At 36.8% G+C, this 12761-nt stretch overlaps 1 protein-coding gene across 2 annotated transcripts in view; it reads left to right on the top strand.

The window, feature by feature from the left end:
- The first annotated feature begins 6526 nt into the window (after positions 1-6526).
- The window catches only part of LOC122799914 (lateral signaling target protein 2 homolog), a 746347-nt gene continuing 740112 nt past the window's right edge, over positions 6527-12761 (top strand). The window contains exon 1 of one of the 2 annotated variants that reach the window (XM_044069312.1): positions 6527-6933. In XM_044069312.1, coding sequence (XP_043925247.1) covers positions 6892-6933 — 42 coding nt within the window. In that variant the 5' untranslated portion in view covers positions 6527-6891. The remainder of the gene's footprint in view (positions 6934-12761) is intronic. The other variant, XM_044069311.1, reaches the window with a different exon arrangement.

The following is a 12761-nucleotide window of genomic DNA, read 5'->3' as shown; positions in this document are numbered from 1 at the left end:
CTATCCAACCAGTGCTTCATGTCCCTGCCCAAGTAGCTGACACACATGCACCTTGAGATTTGATTTATATACAAACACACATACACTCCTGGGGAAGGTTGGCACAGGTTCACAAGCTATGCCCCCTTCTGCCCAGACTATACGTAGTACTGACTGCCACCAAACACTACTATCACCTACTATAAAGGCCCTTATCAAAGGGTGTCCAGTTCTACTGTACAATGTTATTATTACCCAATTGGTAAGTGTGACTGAGACTTGAATGCTATTTAGGAGTGGCCTACACAGTATCACCAAATACATGCAAAGAGTTTAAATTATCTCTTCACAAAACAGCCACCATTAAAAGGTTTAAATATATTTAATAATAAATAATAAAAACACAAGACAATACTTGTTAACTTGACACGATGACATTAGATAATTCAGATTCACAGGAAATACTTTAAAACAACATTGTAGGATAGTGTCACATAAATATAGAAAACAGCTAGACTAATCTTGCTATTTCTATCTATCACTAAGAGAAATACTAAGAGCTAAGATCCTACTTATAGAGCAAAGCAAGTGCTGATGAGCTGATGTGTTCAGGTTCAGACACAAATACAAAATACCATTCTTACTTTCTGAGATAGCCCTTAAATTGATAATACACATTACTGCTGAGTCATTTCAGATTACATCATTCTTGACACTTCTGCTTAAGTTTCCCAGGCTCACAGAACTTAAAATTTAGCATTTCTTTGTAATCTGTATCTGCCAGGAAGCCACAGCAATAAAAGACACTTTACATGTAAAGCCTAGTAATTATCTCTGTCTTAGGACACTATAAAGAATTTCCTAGCTCAAACATCCTGTCTCCTAGCTTGAGATCACACCCAGTCATAAATTATTTACTTATCAGCTTTCTTCCAGCAGGGTGCACTGTGGTTACATTTTTGAAGCTTAGCACATAACAGTTTTCTTACATTTGTGAAACCAGCCTGTGGATCATATCAACATTCACAGTAACACAGACCTATTCACAAAGTTCTATGTGGCTGGGCTGGCAGCCCCTTAGTTTTTCACAAGTGTTACTCAGGCTCAAACTCTGTACCTTAGGTACAAGGAACAAGAGCCTGAATTCTCTACCCATACCATCACTTGTGATTCAGGGAGTTGAGTCCATAGCTCTCAACTATCCAGATTTTCACAGAATATTTTGTTCATACTTTTGGTCTGTTCTTCTTAAAATTTGTGGTTTTCTGGCAAATCAGTGAGAACTGAATTCACTAAATAATGAAAGCCCTTTAAGTTTCAGTCTTCCTATTTTTCAAGAAACACGTGGTAACACAAAACACTTTATTTTAGGAACTTTCTAAGATTATACAAGCAGTATTTAAAATGTGTCCCTGGTTTTGAACCTTTGCCCCCCCCTCCCCCCAAGTGCATTTTGGCTTTTTCCAGATTTATTGTGCTGCGAAGTTGAAAGATTTAGTTGAGTGTCAAGTGGATTTTATAAGGAGTTGAGAGCTTCAGGGGAAAAGAAGTTTAGTGCTGCTTATACTAAGTTGTTTGCATTGTTAGTAGCACAACAAGTAGTATACTTGCTTTTGATGCAGAAGGCTGTAGGTTCTAGTCCCACAGTATGCAGATGGATCACTGATATTGTACTGTGTTGTACTTTAAAGGGAGTGGATGCTGCAGTCCTATGAATGTCCACCTTTGGAGGAGTTACCTAGTAACTATGAAACTGTTATCAGTTTGCCATCCATTCCCCATTGCAAAATTACTACTGTATCATTTTTTAATGTAACATAGGCAATTTATTCTTCATTGACAACAGACACTTTATTTGTAGATGAAACAATGAAATATAAAGTTGTTTGCTAGCAGCAGCCTCTTCATTAGTTACAGATCCTTTTAATATGGAATTATTTAGATGACTTACTTCTGCAGAGATTTTGCATATTTACTGATATTGGCGGATTGTAATGACAGAAGCTTGAGAGGCCTTGTATGGTTGAAATTTTCTGAAATGTGTAGTTTTGTCATTATTGGTTCATACATTTTGTTTCATTGCTTACTAGAAGACTATTCAAAACTACAAATTTAAAACACATTCTAACAAGTGATACTGCATTATACAAGGAATATAAATTTAATACAATCAGGTTAATACAATCAGGAAGGTGAATCAAAGAATGCATACACGTATGCTTGCTCACAGGATGCAGGGGATCAAAATAGGGGAAGAGACCAGTCACCAGTGGAGTTCCCCAGGGTTCTGTGCTGAGACTTTTTTTTCTGTTTGGCATATACATCTCAAAAGTAAAAGGAAATACCAAAGGGCTTTGGATGACTAAGTTTGAGATGACTGCAAGCTAGGAGCAGTTATTGAATCCTCAAGTGACTTAACTATCATGCAGGAAGGTTTGTCCCAAACAATAACTGGTGCCAGAATCATGAATTGAAACTAAACTCCAAGAAAGGCATTATTGTATCCTTTGGGAAGTCATCTACTCCAGAGAACTGCCAAACTGATAATGCCCCCTGAGAACTGAACCAGTTGTTTAGCATTTGGGGACGTGTGTGTACAGTGACCTACCTTTTGACCAACATGTGCCCAGAGTCATAAGAAAGTCTTTCTATACTGCACAGCATATAAACAAATTTATTGTGACCAGATCTAGAGATGTTATTGTCCCCCTTTACAAAGCCCTCATTAGGTCAATCATTTTGTATAACGCTCACTTTGGCATGTATCTGCCCAGACCCATGCAAAAATTGGAATACCCTCAGAGATACCTTACTAAAAGGGTACAAGTCCTAAGTGATAGATCTTGCATTGACCACCTCAAAAATGTATCACTATACTCAGTATCCTACAGAGTGCTTAGAGGTGATGTTTCTGGCATACAAGGCATCATCCAACCTAATACAGATGGACCTACTGAACATCAGCAAGTCAAATGCATCAGAAATACTCAGTCCAGGCATCTAAACTGAATGTTGTGGAAAGATGGATATATATCACAGAGGCTACCACTGTTCCAGAACAGACTATCCATTCAAGTAAAACAAACCTCGTCCCTGTCCATATTCAAATGCAACTTGGATCTAAGGATGGGTAATAGAAAATGTACTCCAGGATTTCCCCTCATGCCACTAATGGATAGAGGCAGTTCCTAAATGCTGCATCCCTTACATGGGTCCCCTTAAATTATCTATAGTATGATCACAGTTATTGTCACTAGGGCTAGTATACAATTGTCAGCCATGGGGTAGGTAAGACCAATCAGGAAATGTTAATTCAAGCACCAAAAGGGAAATTGGCTAAGCTTAAAATGTCCTCCAAGTGAACCTATGTTGTGCTAGTAAATAGTTTTAAAAAATTGCCCTTCTTAGATCACTAAGTGCTCCTCTCAACCTCCACCCCCCCCCCCCCCCATCCTCAACAGCTTCTGGCATCTCTGCTTAACAAATAATAAATGAGTATACCCTGAAGTGCTTTCTGTGTTGCTTGTTACTATTATATTTTAATTGTGCTACAGTAAGATTTGATTAGGATGTGTGGTACAGAAAAGGTGGGTGCAGAATCAGTAACACATTCATTGAAAGCTATTTCAATAAGATATCACTTTGTATTGAAAATGCTGCTATATTTACTATACAGAATCTGATTGCCCTGAATGTGTATTGTGCTAATCACTGCTTTCACTTAGTGTTGTGAAATCTGTGTGAAAGTAAGCATCAGTGTTGATGAACTTATTAGGTAATATAATAGTCTGTTCGGAAGTCAATAATGCCAACTTTATAATCCAGCCTAATGTAATAAATGGAGTACTTGTTTTTCAGTTCTTCTGGTAAGTAATATGCAGATGTAATCATCTTATTTCCACTTCTAGTTTGTATGATGTAGTATTGTCAGCTTTGTATTAGAAACGTACCTCGCAAGATGCGCAATAACAAGTCCCACCCAAACCCCACTCACCATCCAACAATCAGTGAGAGTAAAGTAATATTCATACCAATGGCGGCATGAACATTCATTGTCTATTCGTAGTTTGCCCTTTTCCTCAAAGCAGTGCGATCTTGGATTTGGTATATTTAATTTGTGGGGGGGGGGGGGGTTACAGAAACAAAGGAAAAAAATAACTTTCAGTCTTTTCCATACCACAGTACGACCATTTCACCTGTCAATCACTGAGGCTATGCCCACTTCTCCACAGAGTGCCCTGCGAGGTACTTTTCCAATACAATACCGTATTATCCTACCAACAGTTTTGCAGCTTTGCTGAGACACTTTTTATCTCAATATATGGTGGATGATTTGTTTGTATGCAAGCTTGCATTTTATTTCATTATTGCTACTTACATTGGAGATAGTAACTTGACTGAAAACATACAATGGAGAATTAGGCAGCAAGTGAACGGTGTAAGTGTGCTCTTCCAAACTCAGAAACACAATATTTATTTAACCCAGCTTTTGTTACTGCATGCCAAGTAAAATATAAGATGGGACTTTCTGTTTGTCTGTTTCTGGCCACAGTCCTGGCAGCCCACTGTAAACTTTATTATGAAGTAGGAAACACACAAGCTTCACCAGTATTACAGCTTGCATATTTACAGTTGCACAATATAAAGTGTATGGCATGCTGTCAGTACTATGGTCAGAAACAGATCCGTTGAATCCCTGCTTACAAAGCTATTGCAATTGCTCTCTCTAAGCAGGTCAAGTGCAGTATCAACCAAATAGTACATAGCAGTCAAAATATTTCACTCCTGTCAACTATTTCCTCTCCACTGATAAGTGATACAAAAAAGGGCAAAGTAGTTCATAATGGTATGCTTGATTTAACAGTACTGTCATTGCTTCTGTAACACATAACAACATAGCTCTCAACCTCCCTTTTCCAAAATGAGGAACAAATGCTCTAATAATGTGGGACAAATGGGCAAAATGTGGAACACTTACTAACAACCTCAACTAGGAAGGTCATATAATGGTTAAAATATGTTGGTTTTATTTATAAAAAAGATCTTTTAATAAATTAATATGATTCATTTCTACTTACCATGGATATCAATTAAAGAATTCCTAACACTGAATGTGTGACAGACCCTTTTAATGTGGAACTTGCAGGAACATAAACTTTTTAAGACCCCACGGGACATTCCTCAAAATGATGTATTTTTTATTTTATTTTATTTTACATTTGTTGACTGGGATAGTCCAACTGGAACAAAGTCCATTTACAGCGGAGGCCCGGGGAGATAAGCTCCAAACATAAACAAGAAAAAAATAGCAATTGAAATAAAATATAGATATATAACTGATATAAAAATATAAAATAGAAATGCAGATAAAAGAGCAGAATGCAGATAAAAGTACATTCAGACTAAAAATGGTACAATTATATAAGTAGGATATTACATAAGGTTACATAGGTTCACATTGAATAGACATGTATACAGGATAGACATTACCCTTGTTATAGTCAGGAGAAATTAACAATATCTAATAGATAAGTAAATAACATCTATATACTGAGAGGTATGCATAACAAGCCGGATCAACACAGGTTGGTTGCATTTGTAATTTTGTAAGAAGTTTACGCGCAACTTACACTTAATGAAACTTAGCTTGCATCCCACTGACGTTCCTGTTAGGGTTGTAAACAAATAGCTTTAAAAAAAATGCCTTTTTTAAAATCACTAAGTGCCCCTCTTGCCACCCCCCACCCCCAGCATCTCAGCATTCAACAGCTTCCAACACCCCTGCTACTGCCAGATTTCTTTGCTTAGCGCCAGACAAAAACCTTAACAAGTTAAGCAGGGAGTGCTTAACATATCTTAAGGTCAGGTTTGGAGCTATAGCAGCGCTTAACTGATTTGTCTTTTTTTGGGATATCGGACTGTAATCATCGCGCTCCGTGCCCTACAACAGGACTAGCATTAATAGTTTTAAAGAAGAGCAGTAATTATTTATCTTTGAAGTCTAGTACTATTTGTTTATTGCAATCTTCAGTGTTCGGTCATAAAATCAGAAATTTTACGAAGGACTAAAGTTCTGACTGAGACAAAAATCTGGGGCAGTTGAGATGCCCACTGACAATTTTTAACAGCATCGTTGAAAAATCACGAAATAATTGCGAAACAAAACAAATGAAAGACTACTCGCTCTCAGCCCACTTATTTCAACCTTTTTATTTATTTATTTTATATTTGTTAACCGGGTTGGTCTGGCTGGGCTTTTGGCTCATTTTCAGCAGAGACCCGGGGAGAAAAGCTCCTCAGGACTAGAAACAATTTATTAAATTTTAGTAACATAATAGTAACAATCACCGGGCTGATTGTTTTAACTTTTTAAGCTAGCTCCGCCTTCTAAGAGACACCTTTCATTTTCAAGTCATGAAATTATTTATAACCTGGCCTGTGTAGCAGCAATGGGCGAGTGGCATCTTGACTGAAACGTGTCATGCCCTGTGTAGGATGTCCCGTCCTGGAAAGACCGCCCAGTCTCGAGAGAACCCAGGTGAGTCAGGTAGGCAAAGCGCTGGTGTCTGCGGAACAACAGAGAAAACAGGAAGCTGACAGAGACACCAAGTGTCAGCACTAGGGTCCAGTTCTACCTTCCTGCCAAAACAGTTCTCTATAATAGAGACTCAGGTGGAGTTGTACAGAAATGAGGAGGTCTTAAGACATAATCACGTAAATGAAATCTGTTGTGCCGTGGAATGCAAGAGGAGTTATAAAAAATAAGTCCAAAGTAGGATTATTTTGACTTGAACACTACAAGGGCTGTAGTGACAAAGGTAGCAGCTGAAAACTGACTCCAATAGTAAAGTGACTGGCGTAACTAAAGTAACAGAAGAACAACTGTAGGCCCTTTCTCCTGTGAAATTAAAGATGTTACAGTCCTTAATGAGAAAGTTGCTATACAAACCCAAGGTAAGAGAGTTTACGTTGATTTTTTTCAGATTCATAGTCAGCTGTGCAAGTGCTATACATTACGAATCTCTTGACGCTTTGACGAATACTCAACAGAATTCTTAAAAAAGGCAGTTGAATGTTACATACTTGTTTACAGACCTTTTCTGTTTTACTCATTGGTTCATAAACGTGCAGACCGAATATTATACTGTGTGAGGCTTGCTGCTTACATTGCTGGTATCCAGCGAACAATCCCCTAGTCCGTTTAGGCACATTTATTTATTTTTTTATTTTTTCTGTCACGATTTCTGGTTCAAATTGATATACTTAGAATAATCTTAGGGGTGTGTGCATACAAATGACATGAAAAGATGGGTATTTGATCGTTTGCAATGAAATGATTTGGAATACAAAAGTTTAGCACTTCTGGTTTTAGTTTGCACATATTTCCATTAAATGGATAAGAAAAGGTTATGATTCATTTTCCTCGATTATCCCCTTAATTCAGTTCAGGGTCGCTGGAAACTAGTTATCCCAGCACTCAACAGGTATAAGGCAGAGAAATAAATTCTGGATAGGCGCCAACCCAGTACCGCACCGGTGTACCTCTCAACTGTACATATTTTTGTGGAATGCCTACATTTTTGCTAAGTATTTTTGGTCTCTCCCTCATAAAATTTGCGATTTTCTGGCAAACCATTCAAGAATTGAAGCCCCTAAATAATTATAGGCATTTGGGTTTCGGACTTCATATCCTCCTGAAATGTACGCTAATATAAACCATGTTATTGTAGCATCTTTCTAAGGTGATAACAGCTGAGTATAAAATATGTCCCTAATTTTAGGCATTTGCCCCCCTCTCCATTATTTTTGGCTTTGTCCAGATTTCTTACGTTAAGTGGTTGAAAGATATGAGGCCCTACACCTCTTACCTGTACCTTGCTACGAGGAGCGTTCTTTATTTTGTGTAGTTAAAAAAAACGACTTTCTACTCTGTTCCACATTGAAAGTGCATAACGCACATTAATTAAGATTTATAACCATGGTAAATAATATTGACTCATAAAAATGCTAAAAATAACGTTTTGTATATCTGAAGGAAAAAAAAAAAACAGTCACCAAGATGTAAAGTTTACCACGTGCCCCTTTTTGAAAAAGTTGTGTCCTGTGGAAAAAAAAATATTCCTAAGCTTTCTGTAATAGTTGCATAAAACATTTATTTTGTATAGGAACCCCCTAAACGCTATAAGAATTTGTATAAGCAACTTAAATACAACAATGGTTAAGCTTTTATTTTGGCAAAAAGTGAAGTTCAGCCCTTTCCACTGGTTGTGGGTATGTTTTGTTGTGCAAAATTTCACATTTCTACAAAAAGATAGACTTTAGGCATCTGAAAAAGTGGCAACCCAACTAAGGTGTGAGTATCTTATTTGAAGCTGTTAGCAAAGATTCCACATTTTGTGCCTCTGTACCACTTTATTTATTTATGTATTTATTTATTTGCATTTGCCTATCGGGATAGTTACTGGGTCAAAGTGAACCCATTTTCAGTGGAGGCCCGGGGAGAAAGGCTTCACATAAAATATAGGGTATATAGTGTATATATTACACAGCACATATAGTATAAAATGGGACAAACACTAAACGTATAATATAAGGGTTTCACTTCAGAATCCTGAATGATCAGAATCTCGAAATTCATAATCCTGAAACCAAAATCCTGAAAACTCAAAATCCTGAATCCCAAAATACTGAAAACACACAGAATACATATACTGACTTTAAACAATGTAAACCATATTACTTTCCACCAAGTATAAGCAGAGGGGCAAGCACCCCTGCACCCCCCCACACCCCCTGCTACTTAAATATATCAACTCTGAGATTGCACTTCATGACACTGTCATAAGTTATGTTGTAGTGTAGCAAGTTAAAAGGGAACATTACTAAGGTCAACAGCCAGTCATGAAACGTGTCATGGTATGTTTGACATTTTTTTTCTGTGGAGTACAATCTCAGAGTTGATATATTTAAGTAGGAGAGGGTGTGGGAGTTGTGCAGCCCCCCAATACTTGGTGACAACTGCTATGCTTTGTGTTTTATGTGTTTATGTGTGTCCTTGTACTGGAATGTTGTCATTATGGATATTCTGTGTGTTTTCAGTATTTTGGGATTCAGAATTTTGAGTTTTCAGGATTTTGAATTTTCAGGATTTTGCTTTCAGGATTATGAATTTTGAGATTCTAATCATTCAGGATTCTGAAGTGAAACCATATATGACATACATTACATTCTGTGCAACATGGTATAATTCAAGGGTTCCTATTAGATGACAGAAGACGCATTATATCATATGCATCTTGGTCAAACTTAAAACAATGAAAATGCAAAATAGCGAAGCGGCTTTTAAGCAAATTCTTTCCCAGGGAAAGAATTTGCTTGGGCGCTTCTGTTACTTCGCCATTTTTGGCACTGTAGTGCGATCTAGGAGTTGGTATATTTAAGTAGGGGGGTGTGGAGGGCATTTCAATTTTTTTTTTTTTTTTGGAACAGTGATATTTTTCCCTTGGAAAAAAAATCGCTGTTCTGAGCTTTCGAGATTGTAAGCTTTCACTTACATGGGTTTGATTATTCATCGTTCGCTTTTTTAAGCATTCGATGATATAATATAGACCCTAATTCAATACAATACACTCCAGGGAGTACAATATATAGTACATTCTGTGCAACATACAGTAGTTCAATACAACATCAGTCAATGGAGAGCTATATCATAGCATATGATTGAACAGGGTGATTATACATACTCTGTAGCAGTTGCAGTTGGTAATAGGAAGAGAATGGTGAGTAATTTATACCAGATGAAAGCTAAGACTGTCTAGGTAGAAGGTTTAGACAGTTAGAGCAGTTGCCAAATAGGCAACAATAAGTTTAGTTGAAAGTTAACCATAGGAGTAGCTTAGTAATTTAGAAACACAATCTGGAGATTTAAGCAAAACAAAAGAATTGACATTAAGTTTGAATGAGCATATATGGCAGAAAGTCCAGCAGAGTAGTTAAGTAAATGTGTTGAGATATGTAGAGCAAGATGGGGATGAATTAGGGAAGGGGGAGGTTAGAGAAAGGTGAGGTTCAGGTTATAGGAACTGCAGGTTTTGTACAAGTGCACTGCCATACTGAAGAGGGATATTGTTTCAGAGATTTCTTAAAGAGAGTTGCACTGCTGGTAGACCTAATTGATGGAGGGAGAGTGTTTCAAAGTTTAGATACAGTACAGTAGAGACACTGCTCCACATTTTGGAGATGAAAGGTTGATAGTTATGCAGGCACCTGTCAACAGAATCCCATTCTATCATTTTGAAATTGAATCTTAAAAAATCATGTTCTCAGTCTTCCACAGTGACATTGTCTGTCACACATTTGTTGATAATATTTTTAACAAAAATCCATGTCACAATGTTGATATTAAATCGTATTGATTTGTAAAAAAAATATATCAAGTATAAAGTAGCACTATTTAGCACAAACCCAAGCGCCCAGCTGGCCAACTTCTACTCTCCTATTCCCTAGCTAAAAAATGGAACACCCTGCCCTCTACTCTGAGGACATGTGACAACCTACACTCCTTCAAAACACAACTCTACTGCTACCTGCAAACTCAAAGAAAATGCAACTGCACTCTTTATTCTTTACCACCCAAGCTCTCAATTTCCTACTCTGCTGGCTAAACTTCATACCTTGCTAATTTTCCCCTTAATCCTACATTGTTAATGTAACTAATATATTTGCATCCAACCTTATGCTTTATGCCTCTCTTCCTCTAGGACAATTCTCATTTTAACTTCCTAGTTGCTTAACTATGAATTACTTTAGTATTGAATGCTTTTACCAGCTGTCTGTGGAATTTCCACCTATTTTTGAATGTAAAACAAATAATTTTTTCTTTGTATTTTACATTTATGTATTTTTTTACTTGTATTTTCATTATGTGATGTAACACTGTACTGTGGAGCTTTTCTCCCCGGGCCTCCACTGAAAACGGGCTCTTGAGCCTAGTGGACCTCCCCGGTCACCAACTGGAATAAATAAATATTTAAGCATACTGTGAACTTCCTTGTTGAAAACCTAAATTTGTGTTTCATGTTTTGTCCATCTGTTCCACGATATAAAATAGTCCACATTTTGAGGATGAATTGGCAAGAACTACTGAGCACTCACCCTTGCTCACTCATTCAGTAATTAGTTGGGGGCCGTTCATTCATCTACACCTACAGCACATATTCTGGGGGTGCGGGAGAAAACCGAAACACCAGCAAACTCATAAATATGCAACCCTCATGTCACACCTAGTTAACACAAGCACATCTGCACATCCTAATGAGACTGATTTTTTTTTTTTTTTTTTGCTATTGTGTTATATCATTAATGTGTTTTGTGGTTTAGATTTTTTGAGCAGAAATTTTAAGTTTGTAATGGTCAAGCAGCCAGGAGTGTAGCCAAAAAATTCCATTTTGTACGCACAAAGTCTTTTTACTGCCTCCTTATCCACCTGGCATTTAAAAAAAGTAACACATCTTTCAAAATGTTGCCCCAGCAGTTAATAAATGTACACATCAGTTTCAGGGGTCCCCCCTAAAACTACTAAAGTTATTATTTTTAGATTAGCAATCCTCTCTGTAAGCAAGTTATGTACCTGTTGTTAGATGCATTAGTTTAGATAGCTGAAGAATTAATATAGCTTGAAAAAAACTACATTATTTCTTAGTGATCTAAGAAAAAAATGTACGCTGCAGAGTACAAAGTGTGTACTTGGATATACCTTCACAAGCAGGTACAAGAGACTGGTGTATTGCTGTTTTGCCAAGCAAAATGTTTGTATTTACAGGAATTAGAATCATGCTGTTTATACAGCAAAGTTATCATTTATGTCCACATTGGCAAAAGACCAAGAGTCATTTACCAGGTATTGTCCCATCTTTTATATTTATTGTGAAATTAAAATCTTACCAGCGGTTATCCATTCAGTTGCAATCAGAAAATCATGGCCACAAATAATTTTGCCAAAGACTAATTGTTCGAGATCCCTATCACCTGTATTTCCAACATATATGTGTGTGCATATGGGGGGGGGGGTTAATTAAATGAATCTTGTTTCACTGGATGCAAAGAAATTTGACAGGAACAAAAGACAATTGTGTTCATTGTATTATGTGTAATGGGCATCCCTCATAAGTACACAAGTAATGTATGACTTTTGACAATAATCTAAGTTAAGTAATTTTGTTTGTCATGGCTACTTCATGTTTCAGGGGTGAGGCAGGAATGTCCACAGTCACAATATTTATTTAATCCTTTAACAGAATCCTTATTTAGGTGTCTAAATTCTTATTGGAATGTTAGTGGATAAACATCTATGGTACATATGTCAAAGCTCTAGCATACATATATTTGCTATGTTATTAAATATTCATTGCCACATGCCTTGCCAACATATGCTCAGCATAGTAAGTTGTTGAACTGTTTTATTCTGGCCTTGGTGATATTAGTATATTGCAGTTTTGCCTATCATTTTTGAAACTCTAAAAAAATATTTCCAGGTGATTTATCAGAACTTAATTGTATTAAACCAGATGTTTTTGATAATTTAAAGAGATGGCTCATTTTCTCACATCATTAATAGATGGCATGAATGTAAACAAGGGAAATGTAATGGCATATGCCTTCTGTGTAGTGTAGTGTTGCTGTTTGCCCTTAAAGTCTTGTAGATTGGTAATAAAACTTGTAGAGTATAAAAGCTGTTTATCTACAGAGATGCCAATGCTAGTTTTTATTGAATACATATTTTC

Source organism: Protopterus annectens, chromosome 4.part0, assembly GCF_019279795.1.
Source record: "Protopterus annectens isolate FY-2018-M chromosome 4.part0, PAN1.0, whole genome shotgun sequence".
Taxonomy (NCBI): domain Eukaryota; kingdom Metazoa; phylum Chordata; order Ceratodontiformes; family Protopteridae; genus Protopterus; species Protopterus annectens.
The sequence above is the reverse complement of the archived record's forward strand: the minus strand, read 5'-3'. Positions and strand labels throughout refer to the sequence as shown.